Here is a 26,602-nt window from a genome sequence, read left to right as displayed (position 1 = left end):
CGTATTTTCTTTCGGAATATACTTTCCGCGACGACTGTAAATCTAATGGAGTGCTATTATATTTATGTTACAGTGAATGTCGTAAATGGCGAAATTTTGCACATTGTGAAGATAAGTCGATTGCACATGGGAGCTTACTTGTGTATCGCTTCGAACAACGTTCCACCGCGAGTTAGCCAGCGCATATCTCTTCGTGTACAGTGTAAGTATACTGAAATATTTCCTCGTATACTCCTCAAACTATAACGTTGTATACATGTTTATTGGACTACTTTATATGCACGTTAATTTAGGATTGCGCCGTTAAATTTTATGAACGTGTTGTACTAATTGCAACCATGCGGCCACGCTTCCCTTTCATAGTAGAAATATTCGAAATTGCATTGCTAGCGTAACGTTTCAAGTTTATACGTTGTTAAACAGATTTGAACATTTTTGAAACTGTTTTAAGTGTTGTCTGGTAAACAAATTCTTCGAGAGATTGATATTATTCGAGTTTATTACTTAAAGAGATTGTTGTTATAATTATGAAGGAATATGGTTATTATTTACGAATAACGAAACGTGTGTAGGGTTTCGCTAAGTACCCTCACGGTCTTAGTCGTCGCATCGGTGTTAACCAATCAGGTAATTTCTTTCCCCAAGTCGCTGCGTGTCCCTTGTGCCCTTGGCGCGCTTTTTCGGGGACCGCAGTGCGACTTGGCGGGGGAGGTTTTTCCCCTGACGTCACTTGGCGGGCAGCTGAGTTTCCTCCAGGTCAAGTACTCGTGACCTGCCGGTTCGGGCCTCTGGGCCTCGTACGGCTGACCTTTCGGAAACCCTTGGTTTATGATGCGGCAATTTGCTATTGAGGCCGTCGGAGAACGTTTCTACGCGGACATGCATTGTCGAATTTTTAGAAATTAAATAAGCTAAAAACGGTTTCCTCAAAAATAGCCTTTCAAGCGCGCACGTCATAAACCGTGCTGGTAGTCTGCTCGCCAAATGTTCCGCTGTAGCTGGTCGCTACAATTATTAACACTGTTTCTCGAAATTTGATACTTAAACTCTGTGTAAAGATATATTTATTCTTTGATACCTTAGCGATTCTTATTGACGAATGAAATGAAATATTGAATACTTTAGATCACTCTTCACAGTCAGTCAATTAACCCTTTCGCTACGGCAGATTTTGACCGCTGCAAAATTTCTTATTTGGTCGTGTCATTTGAAAATTCGCTTGATTAAATTAAGATGTAAGTGTGTGAAGAATAAAATTAAGTGTTACATTCAGGTGGAAGTGCACCAAAAGGCTGCAACACTATAATGCCTATAGGCGCAAACGGTAATGAAAGGGTGAACATGAACATTCTTCATTCTACATTTTATTTCATTGAATAATATTTCCTTCAATTTACACATCATGACGTGTTTAGTATATCTAATTTATTTTTTTGGAATAGAACTTTCAATTTCCTTAATATTGTATGCAATAAGTAAACAAATAAATAAATAAATTCCTTTAACCCCTTATCTTACGATTTTTGAATCACATCGTATGATAGTTTCAGCTATTCACTGTTACATAAATATTCACTGTATACAGTGTTAAGTAAAAAGCTTCAAGTTCTCCGCTTCAAATTGAAGCTGAAGTTGGAGCAAAAATACGAATTTACCAGATATACAATTCTTCTTTTGTTACATCTTGACCATAATCCGACTCGTCGTTAAGGGGTTAAATTTAAAAACAACGAATTCAACAATTACTCACATCATGCTTCCATAATTACGTCCCGTACACTTTCAAACCGGCGTAACAGTTTTCTTCGAGAACTTTCATTCGAACATAACGAAACGGTAGGAAAACATGGCGAAGTGATCAAAGTAAAATCACAACGATGACAAGCGAGAGACGGAAGCGGAACGGACATTCTATAGGTATAGCTGAGTAAAGAGTAGATGATCGGTCCAGCGCGATGCATTAGGTCGCTTTTCAACGTCTCATTTAGCCAACGATTTACGAGCGGTCACTTGACCCAGATATGGTCGATGTACCTAGGCCCATTCAACCCCTCTCGACCGTCACGTTCATCCAGTTTTGGGGTGCGAAACGCGTTTATATGCTGTCTTTTCCGACACATTAGTCTCTGCTTTACCGCACGGTTAGGTAAAAGCGTTAATAATCGCCCACGAAATTTGAGTTATCCTTTTGGAACGGAGAATTTCCGAAATAGTCGCAGCATTTATACTACAATTTTTTATCACACCATTCCACTGTTGCTTTTCTTTTTCATCTTTTGCGCCCTTCGTTCAATTTTTAAGAATGTCGAATCTAATGTTACTTTATACGATTTCTTACATATAGTAGACGGCACAGCATCGTGCAAACATCCACAAAGCTCGAAAGATTATCGCCACAACCACGAGCATTAACAGAGGTGTTTTTAACAAAATTACAGAAGCAAATTAATAAAACAACATATAATAGAAGGTCTTTGCGAATGTTTCTATCGTAAATCAACGGCACTAAAAGGCACTGTATGTTTCTTTTTTTGTTTAAATTTTCATTGTTGGTATTTGTGACGATACTACAGTTAATTCACTATACTGAATATAGATTAATTATAAATATAATAAAAAATAAATGCACGTCTATGGTATTAATACTACATTAATATTATTCTGATAACGTTTAATAACACATCTCCACAAAAATTGGATAGGAACTTTTGCATAGACCCAATATTTATCTTAAAGCTCATTTTCCTGTTGTTACCTAACCCAGGTTAAATTAAACTTCGTTTTTCTCTTCTTTCTCTCGTAGCATTTTCACTTTCTAAAGATTGCAGGGTACATTTATATTCTCAGAAAAAATTGAATCTTTTCACTTAGCAATTACCCACGGAAAAAATGTCCAAACTTTACCTATTTCTAGAAGCCTCAGGGTGGTGTAGCCCTTTAACCCTTCGCACTCGATGATCTGTTTGCTATAGGGAAGCGGCAAACCTTGCTTGTGCCGAAGAATCGATACTTATCGCCTTAAAAGATTCTAGGATTTTTTTAAATTAACTCAGAAATAAATCATGCATATATTAACAAATACAACTATTTTATCCCAATTTTTAATGTATGTTTACGTTGTACAAGTCCTTGTACGGTTCTTTCAAATTAATATTTTTAAGATAGCTTCGATTAATTATTCACCAAACGGTAAATAATGTCACACATCGATCGCCACTCGAGAAAAAAGGGTTGAACCTTTCCGAATCTCATCGATCCAATTAATATCTCTTACCCGCAAAATTGCACTCTATTTTTTTCTTCCAACGAGCTAAATCGATAACACCACTTGAAAATCTTCCCTAACGTCGCGATCAGGTTGATCAGCTAATGGCCGGTCAATATCGGCTCGATAACTCAACGAAAACGTCGGAGGAAGAATATAGAGTCGACGAGGGACGCCACCCTTGGTGATATCGTCCCGGGCGTACACGATGGCAGTAAATCGTGATTTACGTTGGTCCGTAAAAGACGGAACTATGACATGATATTGCGGTCACGGAATATCTATATCGATCGCGAGACAGCTCGCCTGCTACACTGTATAATAACCGAAAACTTTGAGAGGGATGTTTTAGCTTCGCGAGGAGTCTACGTTCCTCGAGTGGTGCCGAGTTTCAAGTGTATGAAAACTTTATAGAGTCCACGGAAAAATGGAGAAAATTAAAGGGCATAAAGGCGTGTCTATGAAACGCGGCCGTTCTCAAGGCATTCGCTTTTACCGCATAAGGGGTGAACAAGTTGAATAAAGGGGATCCGCTGGTGGAAAAAGAATTTTCCACCGGAACGGAGCATTTGAAAATAAACAGCTGTTCATTAACTCGGACCTGCGTCCATTGAAGTAACAGGATTTTAAGAAATGTACGGTTCAAGATTAACGTCCTCGAACGCGTTAAAAACGCTGTTAAGCAATTGTTGGAGAAAGAGAAGAATTAGCGGTGATTATTTCAAGTTAATAGAGACGATCGATGAAACTTTTCCATCGCTATTATCGAGGACAGATATATCAAACCTTGTAGGTTATTTTGTTTTGCAAATTGTATTATAATTTACACGATTCTTCGTTATTTTAATGGTATTCGGTATTAACGTGTACATTTTTTTGATTGCAAACTTTCGGAAAATGTTCATCGAAATTTCGGTTAAATTCGTGGATTTTCCATCATTTACAGAGCTGCAAACGCGAGCGTTTTAGCGCATTACATGCGGCACTTGGAACAGTTTCAAATTTCGAGAGCATAAAGCTCGAAAAGTTTGGTTACCAAAGTTCAAAGCACGTTTCACTTTTAAAAACAAATCTCAGTGTAAACTATTTTAATCATCAGTCTTCCTAATTTCATTGGGATAACTCACTCGTTGTTGAGAATGCAAGAAAATATCGTAGAAAATATTATTCGTATTCTTATTTATAAAAAAAGCGTATTCTGGACTTGCTACGCGTGTTTTTCCAAACGGTGCTTTCTCCTTGAAAACAAAAGACCATCGTTCTAATTAAATTACACTTTTAATATGGATACGATGCTGTTTCTGTTCGCGAACAGACTGCGAACAGTTTTGGCCAGTGTGAAACGGTTCACACTCATGATCCTAATTTAATATAAAAATGGAAGTCTCTTTCATCAACTGCATCGTGTCCACTTTTCCTTTTGTTGCAGTTCCTCCTATGCTGACAATACCAAGCCAGCTGGAAGCAGCATACATAGGACAAGATGTGACCTTAGAATGCATCACCGAAGCCTATCCAACCTCGATTAATTACTGGACAACGGAACACGGCGACATGATTGTCCCCGGTAATTCTAATCTTAATAAAATTACGCGTATCTATTCCACTGTTGAGATTGTCACGCGAAAAAAGCACAGCTACAGAGCTTGCCGTTAGAACGACCGGTAGCCGGGTCAAAATGACCCATTAGCAATTTACCCAAAAAAGTAAACGTTCGATAAGGGTAAGTATTATCGTTTGTGATTTTGCGACTTTATTTTCTGCATGTGTACTTGTATTTGTACCGATGCGAATCTAATTTTTCAACCACGGTTTAGTTGTATAATAATTCACTTCTGGAAAGTGGCCAATGCGTCATTCTGACCCGGCCGGTCGTTCTAGTGTTTTTCACTTCAGTTTTAATTCATAAGGACTTTTAAATTGCTATATCTCTCTCTCTGTTTTACACTTTTCATTCATCTTCCTTAAAAATTGTTACAGGAAAACTTTGTTTAAGTCGATCAATTTAGAAAAAGAAATATGAATCTATAATTATTTGTTTTTAATATTTTCAATTTGTGTTGTCATTTATCTCGCTATAAATTGTCTGCAATTTTGTTGTTTTTGTAAAAAGAAAGGTTCTTTTTATACGTTGTAGCCTTCGAAGAAAATTATGTTTTATATTTAAAATGATATCATGAATATATTCATGGATCCTCTTTATAATATAGTCAAAAAGTATCTTGTATACGTGTGTAAGAACAAAATTTCCATCGTTTTTTATGCATAGCCTCATTAATGCTTCTCTTTGTAGTCGCACTATGATACCGTGTATAAAAATTCATAAAATATGTACAAATACAATTCTTACTTTTCTATACAAGAAGACACAGAATAAATTTTCCAAAATTTACCTATTTGTAGAATCACGAATGATTGTACTCAGTCCTGGCTGTGACACTTTAACTCCTTGCCTTACGATTTTTTTAATTGCTACATGTGTTAGCCTCAGCTATTCGCTGTATCAATACACTGTAGGTAAAACGAAATTAAAATATTAGGTGCAATTTGTATTTAGTAATCGTCAATCTTAACCCTTTACGGTCCAAGTAATCCAGTTAGTCCGCACTCATTTGGTCACTCTCGGGCAGTACCATGTGGTTTCCCTTTATTTCAATATTTCAGCTTAATATTAGTTATAAAATACTAAGTTTCAGAATAATATGAATGAATAAAAAAATGGTTTATTATCATTCATAATTTATCATTACGTCGACTCGACATAGGACTGCAGAGGGTTAAAGTGAACCTGAAGTTAAAGCAGAAACATAAATTTCAGTTCTGTGACAGTACACTTCCTGCGCTTGACCACCAATTCTCGCTAGTTCTCACTTTAGGCTTCCGTTTGTATATACAGTATACAACTTCTGACCTGAGTCTAAGGATACTTGTCCACCTGAGAATGTTTTTGAGATAGTTGCTGTCAATAGTACTCTCAGATTGTGTATTCAGCTCTCGCAATACCGCGTGAACACACTCTCGAGAGCAACTCGCGGTAGTTGTACTCTGAAATGAACACGTCTACCTTTACACTGATAAATTTGCCTCTCAAGAAGTAACTCGCGATCGTTTTGCTCTCAAATGGACACGTACCCTAACAGTCCTCCGCGTCTAATGTAGAACGTCTTCTAGGTAGCCTTACGAACGAGTTCACTAAGAAACTCAGGATTAACACTAGGTTTACGGACGCGTGGACGAAACCGCATATTTTCTTTAAAAAGCAATTCGTTTTATTTAAAAACAACATATTGTTGTATCGGGCCCTCCATGCCTAAATAGGAAACCTCGAAGGTAGAATAGAGAGGGAGTAGTTGGCGTAGTGCGCAAAGCCTCGGTTTGCTAAGCCGAAGGGTTCGATTCCCCGTTTGAGAGTCTCTAAAAATTTTTTCGTCGGTTCCTACAATATTGTACACTATTAACTTTTATAAATGAACGATAATACGAACAATATATTTCTATAAAATTTATAATAAGCATAAGTGATGTAGGAGAGAAATATAAACGGTTTCTGTAATTGTCCTAGTGAAATTCGAAATGCGTGAAAATGACGCGTCCCGTAAACCTAGTGTTAAAATGCATTACCTCTCCTTTTCCGCCTGCCTATCCTCTTTATTTCCTTCATCCTGCCGTCACATAACCGCCAAATTTCTTTGTCACATATTGACCATAAGCTGTACCTCGAGTGTGCCACGTCATTATAAGGCAAAGGGTTAAAGGGGGTTTATGCGACTAACGAATTTTACAGCGCTAATTCGCCAGGCCCGAGGCTTCGTCATGTTACAATAAGGTCGCGTCAATTATTATTTATGAAAATTGGTAATCAAACAAAATTTAATACACGGTATCAACTTGCTATTTTCAACTGCTGGAAAAGTAACATTTCATTTGCACTAACCTAACAGTAGGTAACATGTAACTTCGCGAATAGAAGCACTTCTCGAAATTATTCTGAGCAAACGCTGTTGGTGTTTAAACACGCGTTTCAATTTTCGGAATGTCGGAGATTTACACAAGCTCGGTGTTGTTCGCTCGTTTGATTTTCATTGATGTTTACTCTATCATGTGCAAATTTTTCCGAATTGCGAAGAACATGGTTTTATTTGCCTAGGCAATTACCATTCCATTGCAGGCGAAAAATACAAGGCGGTACACACCGACAATGGCTACAAGAAATACATGACGCTGCAGATCAGAAACGTTGGCTTGAACGACTTCGGTTCGTACAAATGCGTGGCGCAGAATTCCCTCGGAGGAACTGACGGTGTCATCAAACTGGACGGTGAGCATGTGTCTTAAATTACGTAGAGTGTAGCTGAAATAGCTGGATAAACTAAACAAGCGTATCTCACTTATTTTAAGATTTAAAGCGCTGCAGTATTTACGAGTTTTGTAGAAACGTGCACTTTTACAAAATAAAATAAAATAACTCTTGCAAAACCGAAAATTTCTATTGAAAATTTTTACATAGTGCTTATTACAGGCACAGCGACGATTTTTAATCATATAAATACTGAGCCACTTGCTGTTCAAGAGATATAATATTTTTTTCTGTAAAAACGCATTTAGGCGAGCACGGCGCTTAATCGCTAGTCTACATAGCGCTTAAAGTGTTAAGAATGTACGCAAAATTCGTGTAAATATTTACAAATTTTTCTTTTCGTATATATTAACGTTTTCCGTTAACTTGTTTCATTCACGAAATTGTTGGAAATGATTTCCTTTGATGCATGTCTCGCATTGATGTCTCGTAGATTGTCGAACACTAGTTTGGTTACACACGAATGTTCAGTGTTCCTTTAATTCTCGCGTTTTCATTTCTTTCATCGATTCTTATACCGAACTCGATTGATTGGGCGGTGAAATGATCGGCATATCAGCGGCATGATTAGCACATTCTACACCCTTGGGCAATCTTCGTAGCTCAGCTTAGTAGCAGAGCAATGGTGCAGCTCAGCATGAGAGTTAGACGAGAGTTATCGATTATGCATACCTCGTGTTTTGAGTTTATGATACATCTATTGCTATTGAGGGAACAGAAGCAAGGCGTCAGCAGTTCACGTGGCCTGCAGAGGTGCAAAAATTCTGCGACAGTGAAATTGTTTTTAATAAAGTTTTCTTTAAGTTTAGTCTTCTTTAAGTTTAGCTTTCTTTAAGTCCTGAGGTCTCTCAGAAATTGCAATGTTAGTTCTAATTACGCTTGGAATTCAACGTTCGATAGGTATTCTTACAAAACTTAGTCATAAATAAAAAATGTTTACACCTTGAAGAGAAAAAATTTCAAGACCTATGCTTGTTTTCTATAATCTGATTTAATTCTTAAGATGAGTAGAAATGATCAGAAAGTTTTTCCACGTATTTTATATCCTGTGTACCTTGTTAAACCATAAGGTGCGTGTGGTATTGTTAGAAAACTTAGACATAATGATCGAAGCGACACAAATTATTTTCATCCGAAGTTTATAAATGAAATCATTTAAATTCCTTATACACGATTCTAAAAAGTAACGTTTCTCTTCTAATTCATATTTCACCATTTACTTTCAACAAGAATTACATACTTTACGTCGAAATGTATTTCTGTTTTGTATTTCTTAATTCATTATTTGATTCACTTCAATACATTTATGCCTAATAAAATGAATATCCAACACTTCAAGTACACTGTTCCAGGATATTGAACTCTCCTGATAGCTTCGCCAAAACGTTCCACAAACACCTATAATAGAATTAGCTTCCAATGGCCTCATAAATCAAATATGAAAACCGGGTGTTTTCGTTGAACACCTTCGTATACAAGAAAATTGTTAATTGCCTGTGATTGACTGGCTCGTCGTTCAGGATTTGTAAAACTTTGCACGTGGTATGCTGACTCTCATCGATAAATGATATTTCACCGAAAAATTGTCTGTCATGTCTAACTTTCCTCAGACCTCGCTCAAATAACATACTTCTTTATACTTACTCAATCTAACCTCAAACTCTCCAACTTTTATTTTAAATAAATTTCTGACTACTGAAATACCGATTACTTGTACAACGCATAATTGTATTATCATTTGAAAATTGCATTTTCTTCAAATATACATGCGTACGCGAGCCTCATGTTCACGTCAACTATGATCATATTTGCATAAACGTAGAAAGTTAATGAAAAAAGTGAAGTTTCCATTGAAGAGGGACCAGACCTCTCTCAAAAATCTCGCCGAAGAAACTCTTAATGGAGTGATATGTGATATGGCTGGAAATTCACGTAAATACAGCGTCCGCACAATATTTGATTGGGTAATACCACTTTCTCGAGCAACTTATCTAGCACCGATACGAGGATTTGCATTGACTGCAGCAAGAACATTGACCGTGTTCGAATTACAACTGGGATTCTAAACACATAGCTATCGCACCGTTCGAATTGCAACTGGGATTCGAATTGTAGCAAACGCGATTAGCCAGTTTATTACTTTGTATTCTAACACTCGAATCACACCCGGGATTCGAGCCTTCAAATCTAACAACCCAAATCACACATGAATTTCGAGCTTCTAACCTCTCATATTCTAATCTCCGTCGCTTCTCTATTTCCTTGCACAAGTTGCTCGGCCACTCCTGATTTCAAAAACCAAAATAAGGCGAAAATCAGGTTTGGAAGCGACGGGGTGTAAATTAATTGTTACACGAAAGTTATTTTTAACAGTAATATATATTTATTAAAATTAAACAACACTTCAACCATTTAATATGTAAAATTAAAGGACACGAAGTATGTATATGGCAAGAGGATCTACGACGAAAGAGCCCCTTTTTCTCTGGGAAAGTCCCTAAAAGTGGGGGCGCGGGCCCACACCGCCAAGGCTCGAGGCAATATTCTTGTCCTCGAGGACGAAGGAACCCGGAGATGTTTGGAAAACATCTCTCTAGGCCAGGCCTAGGTACGTAGGCCTCCCGTGGCGGTCGTCATACGAAAAAATTGGATTTGAGGCCTCGTATTTTAGTTATTAACACTTAAAGATATAGTCGGGGCCACGTAAATTAAACTCTCAAGAATCGGCACCGATTGATGTTGCCGCACTCAAGGCCGTGCGTTGCAGTCTGTTTGAGGGTTCCAACAATGAACGAATGGTAGGATTTGGTATTTCATTTACAAATGGAAAATATGTTAATATTAAGCTACACAACCTTTTTGCATTTTCTATCTGTATATAACACGAGCAGATAAATTAAGATGCTAAAGCCCTCGATAAGACCTTTACCTGTAACCGTACTTCCGAAAGCGGCCTACCTCAGAGGGAAAAACCCTAATTTGTCCTAGCTGCACGCAGTTTTCAGTAAACATATTCGAATCAGTTTAATTTTCACTGGATACAAGAATTCTTTGTACGGTCCTGACCATGGTTTTAAGTACTTATCTGCTCGTATTTCTGTCAATTTCGGGGTCCCGGCAGCTAAAACATGTTTACTTTGACGCCTAACCGATTTTACGACCTCGCTATATCGTGGCCCCGACTATACTGTAATGCCCGGTTTGCTCCAATTCCTCGAAACTCGGAGCAGATATTGGAGTAACACTGAATTTAAACACTTAAGGATCGTCGTTGAGTAGAAACAGAACTTTACTTGACAGAGATTTAACGTTACGTGACGTAAAACAGAGAATGAATGCGGAAATGGAGAAAATAGGGCTATTTAAGGGTTTAGGGAAGACTATGTAGGAGAGTTGGAAGGTGAAGAGTCCAGTGTGAGTAATGGTAAAAGTGGATGGCTCGTTGTAAATACAAATAGAACTAAGGCTAAGAAGGAAAATATTTGAGGGTGTAACAGTACGGTCCTGATCATGGTTTCAAGTACTCATCTGCTCGTATTTCTGTCAATTTTCGTGTCCCGGCGGCTAAAACACGTTTACTTTGACGCCTGGCCGATTTTACGACCTCGCTATAGTCAAAATCGACGATACGCTGAATTTAATTCAAATAAAAAAATTGCACACTTCAGAGTTGTCGTTGCTCGATCGTAAATTTCTGAGCTCAAGGTCGTAGTCTCCTACGTCGTCGAACTTGTAAAAAAGCATCGATGGTCTCTAAGCAATCTCGAAGATAACATCAGACGGAAAATTTCTTCGTATTACCATATTTACCGCCTTGAAGAGTATTCCTTTTCTCTCCGGCATTTTCCCCCATCTTCGATCCTAAGAGAGATGTTTAGACGTTCTGTTTCACGTGACTCACCCTGTATACCTTGTAATAACAAAGTAATTGATTCCCGATGAACTTTACACAAAAACTCTTATCGTTAGCAGTCGATTGCCATCGATCGTTTCACGAGGTCAAACGTACTTATCGTTTCAACGTTGTTCGTAATTGGCGATTAAATTTACGAAGGGTATATTTATCCTGGACGAGTATTCCTTTCCATCTTTTTGAACGAATAAATTGGCTGAAATTAAAAGTTTAACCAGATATACATACGTATCGCAGTGGCTTCGGAACGAACACGAAAGAACTTCAGCCTTGAATTTTTCCGAGTTTACCAATACACATATTCCGGTGGTAAGTGTCGAGGTTAAATTCATTTTTATACGTAGATCTATTGAACATTTTACGAAAGTTGTTCAACTCGTGAAGATCGTCAGAAGTAAAGAATAAGTTTGCGCTCACACACGAGAATATACATACGTAGCTGAAATTTTAATGCGCTAAAAACGTATTTGAGGTAAGGCAATTTCTTCCTGGACAGTTTTAAACACTGCTACAGGCTAAGCAAGGAAGGCGAAAGGAGTACACTGGTGTATCGCGAAAAAAAGTCAGGAAAGCTTATTGCCAAAGAAGGCAAATTAAGAATTCTCATCTGACACAAAAGGGAAAGACAGGATTACGGCACAGATACGGCTAGAAGTTTGAAAATAAATCCATTGCGTAGATTTATCAAATCATTTTATATGCAAGTCTCGCTAGGTAAATCTTGTAGATAGTAAAAAGTAACATAACGGCGTTCATATTGAAAGAAAAACATAACTCCGTTAAAATTAAACAGTTTTATTTAAAATAATTTCCATCATGCTTGACACACTTTGGCCAATGTATTGCAAGAGCATTAAATTTGCATATATAAAAATGTGAATCTCCAGGAGAAAAGAAACTGCCGAAGGCGTTTTCAGTATCCTTCTGCTTTCTAAATCGTTTTTGTGTAAGGAAATTGTCAAGTGAGGGGAAAAAGTGAAAATCAGGGGAATATGCGGGATGATGCAGATCTTCAATAGCCAGTTGGTGCAGTTTTTGTGCAGTTGTGTTTGCTATGTGCGATCTGGCGTTATGATGCAAAAGAATAGGTCCTCTTCTGTCGACCTGAGTGGGTTGCTGTCCCTTCAGTTTTTCGTGGACGACCTCCAATTCGTTACAGTATGACTCTGCAACCTGGTACCTGGTTTTAGGAAACTGTAGTGAAACTGTGAGCATGATTTTTCTCAGGTGTAAACATACACGTAGTTCAGATCGGGGAGATTTGCATTCTTCTTTTTCTCGGAAATTATTTTATATAAAAATGTTTAATCTCAGTAGAGTCACGTTTTTTTTTAAGTTATTAAGGTTTTTGTTAAGGATGTCCTAATGTAATAGATACCATTCTTCAAGGTATGAAAATGTTGTTGTTAAGAGACACTCAGACACCCAATTGTCTAACTCCATAAAATAAAATTTACTAAATTTGTTTTATTTATGAAAAATTAAGCGCCAAGCATGTGATTTGATACTAAAATTGGAGGAATATCAGAAAGTGGAGTTGATCATTTTAGCTTCTGACTGGCTCAAGTATGACGTTCAAGCAGTCTCATCTCTTTCTGAAGGAAATACATTTCTGCAAATATGTATTATCACTTCGATAAGATTTACCTTCCATTATATTACTCGTTCGTAATTCACTAATACGTACTCTAATTCAAAATACAATTTCTTTCTCTCCACACAGAGATTCCAGCGCCGTCAACGACGTCCACCATTCCTCCGCCTTACCACGTGACTTCGTCTCTGAAGAAGAACGGTAATTAACCCCAAACTTTAACGGATTGTTCAGCCTATTTCCACGACGTTAATTTCGATCGCGATCAGAGTAACACAAACGCGCGAGTACAATGATGCAAATCGAGCGGCCAAGCAAACGGTATCGCGGACATTTTCACGAACGAACGTGGAATTAGGCAGAACACCTAGCATTAATTTGCAAACAAAGCGGCATTGAGCTCGCTCAGTCGTGCTACATCCATTCATCGTCTTACTTGTTTTTTTGCTCTGAAGCAAGGGCATCCATTCCCCCGTGTCCCTGCATGCCATGACGTCCTATCGTAAAACATGCTATGTAAAACCGCCTTTGTGTAATGTATTTTAGGTAGAAACGGTAACAAGGTATCACGACAACGACCTATCGACTACGAGGTCGAGGAATGGCGAAATCCAGGTCAGTAAATATCTATTTTAACGCGGCTCGCGTACCTCAGGCATTTCCCACGACGATACACCCGGCTGGTTGCCTGTTATACCGGTTCGTTCGAGTAATTAGCGTAATTAAAACCTCGTCAACGGTGCACATTCGAGGTGGAGAGATTCTCCAGTGAATCCACTAAATTGCCAATGCTCGGTGATCCTCTTTATCCATGAACGAATTACTTCACGTTACTTGGTCCCCTTTAACTGGCCGGAATGGATTTCAGAATTACACTTTCGACGACAGTGATTTCACTGATGGTTCTCCACTTACGCATCGAGTCTCTCCCTCCGTTCCTACATCCTCGATCTCTTTCCGTCGCTATTAAGTCGTTCGGAAAGTTCCGTTCGGATTTCGTCGTCTTAACTCGAATAATCGTATCTCCGCCGAAAGTAGAATATTTTTATTCAAAATAAGAATCGTTACACACATTTGCCAATGTTTCGCTAATTTATTTATGTCGTCTGCGAGAAAACTGGATGTTTGGAATCAACAAAGTGCAGCGTTCACTTCGAAATACTTTCTGCTTGTTGAAATGGTGAAAATGTTTGAGCAGATGAGAATCTGTCGGCGAAGGGTTCAGTGAATGGGGTGAATATTCTAGAGTCTCGTATCCTAGGTCGTTTAACTTTTGCACTGTAATTAATGATTCGCGTGATCAGGCGTTATCGTGCAAAAGAATCGGATCATTTCTGTTGACTAATGCTGGACGATAACTGACAGCTTTCGATGTATTTCGCTAATGCCGTAATCGTTTCTTCCTGTTTCAAAAAATTATGCCGAATAATTCCGTCAGTAGACCACCAAATAAATAGTATTATCTTTTTCGGATGTGATTTGGATTTTGGATCTTTCCTGTCTATTGTAAAGTACCCAAATATCATTGCAGGTAATAATTCTGTCAAGAAAATGGTCTTTAATGTTCTGCAGGATATGGGAAGAGCAAATGGAAACACGAAGCATTTGCGTTACCAATGTTTTTTAGATGGCATAAATAAATTAGTAAAGTGTTGGCAAGGGTGTATCGATTGAAGTACTTTTTATTTTGAATGAATATGTTAACTTGTGTGGGAATTAGGATTTTTTAAATTCTACAGAACTGTATGAACGCTCTAATACATATCATGGCTGGAAATAATTGAAGGAATGTAATCAATTTCTAATAGAATTCATTCGTCGTGTGAATGTAGGAACATTGAAACATCTAATTCGTGAAATAATGGAAGGAAAGATTGTGAGAAAATTAAGAATGTGAAATTATCTTGTAAGCAATTTCAATAATTTCCTTTGCTTGCTATTCATATTTTACAGATTTCCCTTTAAAATTGTCTGCTTTGTTATACAATTTTCTTTGAACCTTTTATCAATGCAGGTTTGAAGCATCAAATTATTAGCTGTGGAATGATATTTTGTTTTATTGCTATTTATTCCCTATTATACTTTAAGCTGCAGAGAATTTCTAATTTAATAGCAACTGCAAAATTAATTTGGTCAAAATTATTTATGAGACGGTATCAATCGAGGATCAACATTTTCTTCTAGTTGAAGTGTTGCTATATATATTCACGAGCTTAAATTGAATTAAAAGTCGTTTTGAGACGCGTCACTGCAAGATAAATTCCAGATTCAAGCATACCAACACTTATTACGAATTTTTTTCGTAGTATTTAAAAAGTGAGTTCACTTTAATACAGAAAATCTCAGTTTCATAGATTCGTGGGCTAAAAAATTGGAAAAAAAAAAATATCTAATAATTTCGTCAACATCAATTTCACTTCCTCTGTAATAAATACAGATTATAATGAACAGCCAGTATATTTCAAAATGGTATTTAAATTTACCGATTGAAAGTATTTCATATCTCGAAATGTCAGGAACATTTGAAAACGAGTAAGTGCTTCAATTTTAATTAAAACATTGTAAATAAAATATCCGCGTTTAATTATTTAATTTAATATCATGGACCAAATATTCCTATTTTATTGTCATTATAAAAAGAAGTGATTGAAGCATCGTCAAATTTCGACGCAATATTCTGTAATTCGTTTAAATAATCATTTCTTGACTGAACCATTGATTCACAATGTCTGAATTATTTCAAATATTTCTTAGTACGAATTTAATTTTTATCTGAATTGTAGACGTTTAAAGAGGGATGAAAAATCGTTTTTTAACGACCGATTAAAGTCGCTATCTTATTATTTTGAGGTGCAAGATGCAAATGGAGTAAGTTAAAGTGTGAATGTCTTCTGCACTTCTATTTTTTTTTTTTTTTGCAGTTGCCAGTCTCATTCGAGCCGGTCCCGTTCAAAGTATCGCATAGCTTATGAATATTGAACATCGTAATATCTTATGAATACGCATGAGAAGACCAATCCAACGAGTTTAACTACCGTTAAATTTCAAATATCGATTAAAGCTCTAAATATTCCGCAAGGAAATAACGCGTCAATGTGAAATTACGCGTGGACTGAGTAGAATCAAGAAAACAAGAATTCCTCGTTTCGTTCCTTTAAATAATTACATTTTAGAATATCAACGATGGTACTGCAATAAAAGTTAAGTTAGGGAACACACGTGAATATTGACGAAACCGTATATAATATGGAGAAAAAAGTTAAATTCAAAGTTGCATTGTTTCTCATGTCCTAAATTGCATTAGTAAAATATTTTCAAGGAAACGTTATTTTTTTTTAAACTTACACCTAGCAACCCTTAATTTTTTGAAAAGCATTCTGGAGAAATGCACGTGATGTGTTAATTAGAAGACATTAATATTAATTAATTTATCCTTCGAAGCAATTTTACAGCGAAGTTCTTTAACAAATGTTCGCGGAATCGAAAGGTGTGGATTGGTCCTCGAAAGCCTGGTGCATCGTAAAGAAAATACATTGTGTACGAATAAAAGTATATGCATTGGTATTAAAATTTTCATGACGACCAATACATTGAAAACGGTCGAAATAAAACGTCATGCCGAGGGCACTTTCGTTTCACATGCCAATAAATTGGCGGCAACTGGCACGAACGTTAAAGTTCTCAAACTTAGTTTCAATGACTTTGCTCAAAGATTCCCGGGAGCGTCGAGGCAGTTCCCCCTTCTCGAAGTTTACTTTCAATTAATGAAAAATGAGTTTCGTTGACCCGCAGCCGTCGACTGGTCCGCTAGCAAAACGCAGAAACGCGACACGAGAATTCTTGCCATTTCTTCTACTACCCTTTTCCTTCTCCCCCTTTCCTTTGTTCTCTCTTCTCCTCTTTACCTGCTCTCGAGCGTCTCTTTCTCGTCTTCATTTGTTAAATCGATCGACCTGCACGTGCAGCGAATCGTGGGCCTCGCAGTGATTGCCGATAAATTGATTCCCATACTACACAAACTTTTATGATCTGTACTCCTTAAGACTTCGAGCAACACTGAAACCAATCCGTTTCGCAATTCGAAAGAAGCTAATCCTAATATCTGACATAACGAAAGGTTTGAACAAGCGTACATACATATGTTCAGTGTGTATGCAATTGACATATGTCTACGAAAGGTATATTTAAATATTCACTACAAGCTCAGATAGAAATAAGTTGTAAAATGTGACCTTTATAGATTCCCTCGAATTGCAATTTTTGCAAAATTTTGTGTACATTTTATCTAGCAAACTAGTCCTTCTAACTTCTCAAAGAAACTCAAGTCGTTCGGTCCAATTTTAAGAAAAGGTATGCTGTTCTAAAAACTGTCCGAACGTTAATGAGAGTAACTCCATGTACACTCCGGTTTACAAGTATTAGGTCACTTATTGAATGCGAAGCAAACCTAAACAGTGATTGCAAAATTATTCAGATTCTGAAAAAAATGGTTCAGTTTGGGATTTTGTAACACAAAGGGTATGCAACAAAACATCCAAAATAAGGTCCTAATAGTGTATTCAGCTTACACCCGAAAGTGTCATCGATAGACTGCGGATTTTTGTGCATTTATGGAAAATTCGAAGGCACAAAAGTACACAGAATGCACATAATAAGCAAAAATATAGTATTCGTTAGAATATTTAGCGAATAAAACAATTGCTTACCTAGCTTCTATTTTTTCAATTACATTCATAATAATATGAATTTTCATAAAAATCCGCAGTCTACTCATCAATAATAACTACGTAATACCGAGCCATGAAAGCCTCAAATCTTTGGACAATTACAAGCGTATAGAACACAGTTAACCTTATTCGTGTGAGACATAGATTTGCATCTGTAAGATAGCGATACATACTTCTTCCATTGATGAATCTACACCTTTGGATGCACGAGGATCTTTGAAAATTAATATTTACTTCTTTCAAATTCCTTTTCCTTCTTTTAAAATTCCGCTCGTCGGCGAGAGAGAAGATTTGAAAGGGACAATATGTTAGGGGTGTACATCGCTTACTCAAAATAAATGATTAAAGTTTTTATACAAACGAAATTGTGCAAGTTACACGTAAAAGGATACGCTCGCCTAACTTTATTGTTAGGATACATACGAACGCTACCAGTGCCACTTTGTGCATACGTACGTATGCACATACACACCTGAAACGCAACACAAAGCGTAGAGAAATAAAGTCACATCAGATGCTTCTCTCGAGACAAACCTAAATAAGCGGCGTACGTTAGTGGGTTAACCAACTCCACCAAAGCAACCTCGAATCTTCCTTGTTATTGTCACGTGAAAAGGACAAAGTTCTTGACGTTATGCTTTCGACTGCTCCAAATGTCCTGCTTCTGGACGTTGTACAGGATACATTATAACGCGCGCGGCATCCCTTTAAAGCGTGTATACAGTCATTCGCGAAATTCTTCGTGCATCCTGCGAAAAGGTCATTTTTATCGAAATAAACGGTAACTTAGTGTTGTGAAAATTTTAAGTAACTATTTTGTGACGAAAGGTACTTTTCTACGGAAATATTAAGAACAGATGGGAAGAGAAGGAAAATTTGAGAACACAGGTTGTATTAATATTTTGTTGGACCTCGTTTTGTACCAAAGGCAGCTCTTATTATTAGTCTTCTTGACATAGAAATTCGGTGAAATATTTTACCACTCTCGCTAAATAAGCAAAAATTTCTTTGGTGGTGCACAACTATTGCATCCAGATTTCCTTAAAATCCTTCGAATATTTTCGGAACTTACTGTTTCTCCTAAATTTTTTTCACCGAAGAGGCTATATTTCGAACCCTTATTTCTTTAGTATCGTGAGGAATTATTTGCCGCACAGATCTCACATCCTTATTATTTAAAATTTTAGGATGTCGTTTGAAACTTTTTTATTACGCACAGAATAGTTCGATTTTGCCAATTTCGTGCAAAGATCGTTTCCGTTTATGCAATCTAACGATTAATTTACGAATTGCTATGTTTGCTTCTTTTCCGCTTTCACTCATCTTCGTTGCGTGCTTCTTAGACATTTTCTAACCGGGCAAGAAAACCCTAACGATGTAGACAAAAGATTAACGGAGAAATTCACGCTGTAGTTTAGATCATTTGTATGATATAACAGAGATTTACGAAGTTCTACTTTTTTGAAATACATCACTCGTTTTCTTCTCACCGTTCAAATATTTCTCGTGGAATAATACATTTTGTTATATGTTTATTTTGATAAAAATTGCTTTTTGATAGGGCGTACGAAGATTTTGGTGAGTGACTGTACCTGTACAAAGTTTAACGTGTCTCGTTTAACGTAGCGTGTACATATGAATATCTCGCTTAGTCTGACTATACCTATTAATTCTCCTTATCTCGTAACCCAGTCTACTGTATTCATCGCTTATTCTACAGCAGCTGTAAAATCAAATTGTTCAAACGATTATAACTAAAAAACAAAGGCGAATTTGTAATATCCTTCTTGGGTTTCGCCTTATCCTATCGTGTAGAATCACCCTGTCTTTGCACGAGTTCGCGATGCAACGCGATCTATTTTACTAAAGACGGCGCGTTAGTGAAGGTCGTAACTCTTCACTCCGATGTTTCGACACCGCGTATCGTACAGTGTTTTTCCTTACGAACGTTTCCGGAGGTAAGGTATGATACTTGAGATGTGTCTTTTGGTTTTACTTGTCCTCGTGAAGTGTCTTTTTTGAACTCCTTATTTTGTGGTGGTGCGTGGGTATATATTGGGTCGGTGTATGTTCTGATTGGTTGGACGTTGAAGGAGGTGGAAAAGAAGGTCTCGAAAAATGCGGAGGTGTGATTGGATATTAGGAAACTAGTGAAAGGAGAACGTGAGGGTGAAGGTGGTGGGCAAAAGTTTAAATAATTTGGGAAAAACCCGAAAAGGGGAAAGGGATAGGAAACATGACCAGGATGCGACTTGAACTGCTTTATGGTAGGGAAGGAATTTGTTAGGGGCTAGGAAGACGGCTGGAAAGGACTGTTTATTAGTTTATGATGTGTTACTGGCTGGTGGGCTGCGCGACCGGACAAGGACAATCGAACACACCCATTAAAATTTCTCTCACCAGTATCAGGATACTCTATTATTGACCTTTTCTACTGAAATTACCAAGTGACCGCCTTTACAGTGTACAATTGGAATATCTTCTTGAGGAAGTTCTACAGCAAATGTTGAAGCGAAATATTGTTCATGTTTAAAATTATTGCAATATTAATCGGAAACATTTGCTTCTTATGAAAATGAAATGTCGTTTTTTTCAACAACTGAAATACCATATATTAAATTTCATCCGGTCGGAAATTTTTATACAAAATAGTCAAGAAGATGGAATTTGCTGTAGTAGCTACACGTGTATCGAATAGTACAAAAATTTAGAATGCAATTGTTTGGACATTATTATCTGACGTGATGAATAATCGGGATATTCGAGTAATTTTTTAATGCAAATTTGAACTTGGAAAAACTGCGGTGAAAATTGCTGAAAATATAAATCTAGCTTTGAAGAAGGTTAAGTGAATGTTAGGACTCTTCGTAGAATTTTAATTTAAATCTAAATATTAAATAAATAAATTGAAATTTGGTGCGAAAAATTCAAGGTTGACAATTTTTCATTATAAATGAGAAAAGAAGAATGAAAGATAGGGCTACCAGTGATAACGTTTTAAGAAAAATTATTAAAAACAATTCGCAGTAAAGAAACGAAATTTTGCCGCAGCCTCTCCTATTCACTCAAGTTTTCAGCAATTTTTTTAACAAATAAATTATTCCAAAACGTAAACACTGTAAGAGCAGCATTCAAAGAATTTTTCATTCAAAGAGTAACGATTTCTATAAATTTGCAATAATGTATATAGAAAGTGTACAGAGCCGTGTAGAAATTAATTTGACGAAATACCTTAATTTTTGAAGAAACATATTGTACATAGCTAAAGTTTCATTTAAAAAAACGACGTTTCGTATGCACCACCCTAAAAGCAATACAATTGTTTTCAATATCGACTAAGTATATTTTCTCCGTGGTTACAGCAACAATTGTTCCATTCAAATATACGCTATGTTTATTTTAATTGCGCTTTGTTCTGCTGTCACGATTGGCCACGACTCCGTTTCGGAATCGGGGCGAACGAAAGAAACGAAGGAAACTGGCGCGGTCGAGAACCTGTAAAGACGTTGTTAAAGTGTTGGAAAATGGTTCGTCTGTCGCCGTCCATGCGGAAAGTCACGTAGCGTGGATTTTACTCGTAGGTGGGAATAACTTTTCCGAGCGGACGTGCGATTTCGATGTCCCTTTTTAACGTGAGCTAAGGCAGGCCAGGAAACACTCCGAGGGAACGCTGCGCGACTTCGCGACCGCAGTCTTTCGGTTGGTTGAGAAATAAGAGAAGTTGGTCGTTTTACCTGCATCCTCCATCACTAACGACCGCATTACACGTGTTTTACGCGATCTTTAATAGGAGCGATAAAGTTTTCTTATCAAATATTGATCGCAGGAAACTTCTCAACGGTCTTACTTGTTCGCAATTACGATTTGATGTTTTCAAAAATATTGTGAAATTAAAATACGAACATTAGGGAATTGCTTCTTCCTTTATGGTTTTTTAATAGTTAATTATTATTACCTCTCACCTCTGTATGATATTTTCGGAAAATTGAAGTATTTGGTAATTTAAGTTTCCATATGTCGACACTTTGAATTGAATAATTGAATGGAATAATGAGTGTGTGATGAAAATTTCGTAGTTGAATTGACACTTTTGTTTCGAGTTTAAATTTAACATTTGCAGTATATTTTCATAATTTATTGTTCAGATACGTAGGTTCAATTTCCAGGCATAGCAGTCCTAACAACACCTGTACGTTACACATCTAATGTTATCGTGGGATTTAATTTTGATTTGTGATTGAAGTTCGAAAAGTGTGTTAACCCTCGTACGACGAATGCAGGGTCATTTTGATTCAACAGCGATAATGTCAGGCGGCTCGGATTAGGAAATACGCCTATTTTATTTATCAAATGTGAATAAAGAAGAAAAATATCATAGCTTGTACCCAATTCCTTCTTAAAACCCGTGTACAATAGTAACTTCGCTATGGGTTAAAATGTCCCCGTATTCCTCTGTAAAATTCGCCTTCCGAAGATTAAAATAACAATAGTAAATAGAGCTGAGCTAAATGTTTAGTCAACTCTAAACCACACTGTATTCTCTCCGCACAATCTTTCGTTCCACGCTATCAACTGTACACTTCGTTCAAAATAAGAGTAACCTCGCTCTCGGACTGATTTTCGTCCGTTCTGCGCATAGACAGAGAGCGTAGCAGAGGGTACGACGGAGAAAAACGTAGGCGCTTAAGTGGGGGTTTGGACGTTTTAGCCCTGCCTTAGGCACGTCCCATGCGCGAAACGAGGTTATTCTTATTTTGAACGGACAGTATCTCTTCTCTTCCAAATCTTACCCCACACACTGTCATTCATACCGCGCTCTTTCTTTCTAAAACACGCACCCTCTCCATTCTCTCCCGAACATTCACACTCCCACCACGCATTTCTTGGGAAACGAAGGCAAAAATGCTCGCAATCCTACGTCATTTATTTAAAAACAAGCAAAAATTTCTCTAAACCAATGAATTACCCACGTTTGCAAGAAAAATTATTATGCAAAACAGCTGTTACCTCGTAAAAAATTAATATTTTCGTAAAAAGAACTATAAATTGCATTATGCAACTGTCACGTTATTCGTTGAAAAGATCATAATACATAGGATTAAATTATACGAATAAGCTTTTCGCATCAGCAGTTTTATGTAAGGACGTTAAATGATGATACATAGATAATATGGATACCTATATACATATCAAACAGTTCTCTGTGCAGCTCGCAGTTGCCGCGAGTTAACAAAGGTAATGTACATATGTATACATCGACTTCTTCCTGGTTGATATTCATATATTCATAGCAAACAACATTACCGGATTTGTATTAGGATCGCCACAGGTGGTGGTGTTGTTTCTACTCGTATCAGTCTTTAAAACTTATTGTTAGAATAGATAACTAGTCCAATCGTGAGACAAGGTTAAACGAGAGGAAGAGATTGCGCTAATAAAGAAGCGATGATAGACTGCTTATTTACTGCAGTTATTCCAGGGAATAATTGAATAAATTAGTTTCCCAATTTGGAACGCGATTTTTCAAATTTCACGAAATTCTGCAGTTTCACTATTTTGAAAGTCGATGTGTTCGCTGGTCAATTATTATACTTTCTCTTCTTTTTTTTTTCGAATTTCTTATCGTCAAATGCGGATATTGAGAATGATTAGAAATATATTCTCAGTCAAAAAAGTCTCCTTGCACCTCGTTAGAATTCCTTTAGCGTTGTAAGTACAATTTCAGCAGAGAAGGTATAATAGTAAATAAATATTATTCGTGTTATTTTGTTAAGAAACATAACATTTACCAGTAGTACACAGAAAAATTATTTACATTCGTTTGTTTACAATTGAACTAAGGGAAAGGAATAATGCAACAAAAATAAGATGAAAAAGATTTCCTCACGATGTCGAAGAATTCGACATGTTTACAAACAGAGCTCCAAGTAAATAGAAAAGATGACACTCGAAATATTTTTCTCTTAATGAAAAATATCTGTTTATATTTATATTTGTTTGATTATTGACAAACGGATGTAAATTATTTTTCTTTGTACCAATAGTAAATATGTACTACTTTCTCTATTAAAATTATACAACGCAGAATAAATTCTAACGAGGTGTACAAGGATTTCTTCGAGAGACAAGAATTTTCAAAAAATGTGGTGGGGATAAATTTTGAAAAAATCTTTACTACCATATCGTATGCAAAAGTTAATGTAAAGTCGTATAACTCTCGATGTGAAGTTTTTTTTTTTTTTGATCAATAAAAATGTAAAATCACACAACTTTGAATTCAACTTTTTTCCCATATTTTACACGGTTTCGTAAATATTCACGACGATATGAAAGCTCACAATTTCTTCGAGGCGGTGTTTTCACCTCTAGGACCGTTTCATTGCCGAGATAAGAAATATTTTCGTTTATTAGCGTTTCTTCATCTACATTTCTACAAAGTCTCAAATTTTTTGAAATTGCCGAACTTACCTTGTGAGTGTAAATTCCAATCACATCGACAGACACAGTGTTTAACCAAAAATGTTTTAACGACAAGATCGAATGTAAGTTAATTAGGCAATTTGAATCTTAAATTTGAACGAACTACAGTCTTGGCAAGCTATAAATAATCACTCTGGTGTCGCGGTAGATATCTGAGCTAAGTTTGTGGTTCTGCTATTTTAAGGGAAAAGCGCTTTCTGTTCGAGGATGTTTTCACATGCCTCAATTTTAATGCGTTAAAATCGTGAATCTGTGATTAATACTTGAACTGAGATTAAAATTCAATCTTTTACAAGCTTAGACGATTGTTTGCTTAGACGTAGTAAACTGATTGATGAAACTGTGCACATACAACATTTTCTTATTTTCTAGTAATTTTCTAAAATTGGGAAAAAATGTGTGTTTGGGACTTCCACTTTGTCAATTATTTTGCTAAAAACAATTAAGTTACATGTGGAATATTTGCAGAAACATACTTCTTTTTAGCTTTAGTGTCCCTCGCTATTTTATAGAAAGTCGAGTAACTTTCGTATTTAGCATTTTTATCGCTTTTTATTTTCAAGTTATTTGAATCACTTTGTCAATTCCTAGCTTTAGAGGGTAATTTATTCCCTAAGCATGAATGTTCTTCGATAATGTTTCTTGTATGTTCTATATTATTTCCTATACATGTTAAGTTTCCACTAGATTGCAGCTGCTTGTGCAATTATAACATGTCAAACTATGCAAAATACATTTGTTACATGGTACATTTATCTATGGATCAGTTCGTGCCATTTTTACTTTTTAAAAATTGGAGAAAAAGTCTGAAAGTTACATTCAGATCCTGTAAAAAAATCGACACATTTCATTTGGCAGTTAGCTGTGAATAAAATTCCCAAACTGCGTACTTCTATTTTGCATATTTTCATATGTTATAATAATATAAACATCTGCGGTCTAGTTATCACTGAATTAAAACGTTATCGGTGAACATTTCAGTCAATATTTTATCATACTGATTTACGCAGAAATGTTAATTTCATCGGTGTTATAAAACATAAAAATATTGCAAGTAATTTCAATCTTTGTACGAACGTTTGTATTTATCCTCTTTAATATTAATATTTGCTCTGCTGTGATACAACGAATAACAACGACTGAATTAAAAATGCTTAAAATGCGCCGAAAGCTTGAATGTGAATAGCAGGTATTTGAAGAAATGTGAAGGATTCGAGTGATTTTTAGTCCTCCAGGAAACCATACGATTAATTGAAATCGCCTGAATGCAAGAAACGTAATACGCGTGAAATTGAAATACCACGAATAGAAAGGTGATATAGAAGAAGCATGTAAACAATAACTTTTGACTATCTGCCAATTTACATCAATATCGAATCTCTTACTAACTCCTTGTAAACTTCAAATTGTTTATTTCGAGTTATTTCGTTTCGATGGATTTGCCTAGCAAATAATCTATGAAAAAATCTGCTAAAATTGCCAATTTTATTTTTCGTTAATTTAGTTAGACACTGTATATTATGTAATACAAATACAGTTAAATAACTATAGAAAATATAATTTGAAACTTCTGTTAATAACTTTGCAAGCCTGAATGAAGCATATCTTCAACGAAGGAGTAAAAATTTAACGAATTTCTTTACTCTTCTCGTCAGGATTTTTATCATCGCAGACATTAAAGCACATCGCGCGTATAATTAAGAATCGACCGATCAGTCATTTCTTCGACAACGTCGCCGAGTCAGTCCGATTTAACAGGCTACGGATGATACCTAATGAAGTATAAATTTATTTAGTCTTCCGCCGGCGAACGTTTTATCTCATTAAAAAGGGATTTGCGCAGATCAAATATCCTAGCGATTCCGAGAATTTGGTCGAATTTAATTCCGAGACGCGGAAGAACGTTCAGCTCTCGTCGTCCTCCCTTCGTACAATCCGCAGCAACTCCTTGTATTTATCTTCTGCATCCGACCATTCTCATACTCGCGCGTATATTTCCGTCATCGTTCAAAGATCTACCCGTTCTATGAAACGATTCTCGCGGTTTCCCGGAACGAGATCGATTATCCATTTCGCTCTTTGAGCGTTTCAAGCTTCAATGTAAACATACAGGGTGTCTCTTAATCGTCGGACGGCCGGAGAGGTCCGACAGTCGGACGAAAATGGAAGCCGGGTCTTTTCTGACCCATCGTAAGTTTTCTTTGTTTATGCATCAGAGAGATAAAGTGTATAAAATTATTTCATAAAAGAAAAAATTTCTGTCGTC

The 26,602-nt window shown here is 36.5% G+C and overlaps 1 protein-coding gene across 1 annotated transcript in view; it reads left to right on the top strand.

The window, feature by feature from the left end:
• LOC108573621 (neurotrimin-like) overlaps positions 1–26,602 on the top strand; it is a 185,130-nt gene that overhangs the window by 156,359 nt on the left and 2,169 nt on the right. The window contains exons 7-11 of the mRNA XM_017936085.1: positions 74–202; positions 4,695–4,832; positions 7,413–7,583; positions 13,259–13,330; positions 13,676–13,744. Of these exons, the coding sequence (XP_017791574.1) occupies positions 74–202; positions 4,695–4,832; positions 7,413–7,583; positions 13,259–13,330; positions 13,676–13,744 (579 nt within the window). The remainder of the gene's footprint in view (positions 1–73; positions 203–4,694; positions 4,833–7,412; positions 7,584–13,258; positions 13,331–13,675; positions 13,745–26,602) is intronic.

Source organism: Habropoda laboriosa, unplaced genomic scaffold (genome assembly GCF_001263275.1).
Source record: "Habropoda laboriosa isolate 0110345459 unplaced genomic scaffold, ASM126327v1 scaffold128, whole genome shotgun sequence".
Lineage (NCBI taxonomy): Eukaryota > Metazoa > Arthropoda > Insecta > Hymenoptera > Apidae > Habropoda > Habropoda laboriosa.
Note: the sequence above shows the minus strand (reverse complement) of the source record. Positions and strands in the feature narration are given on the sequence as shown.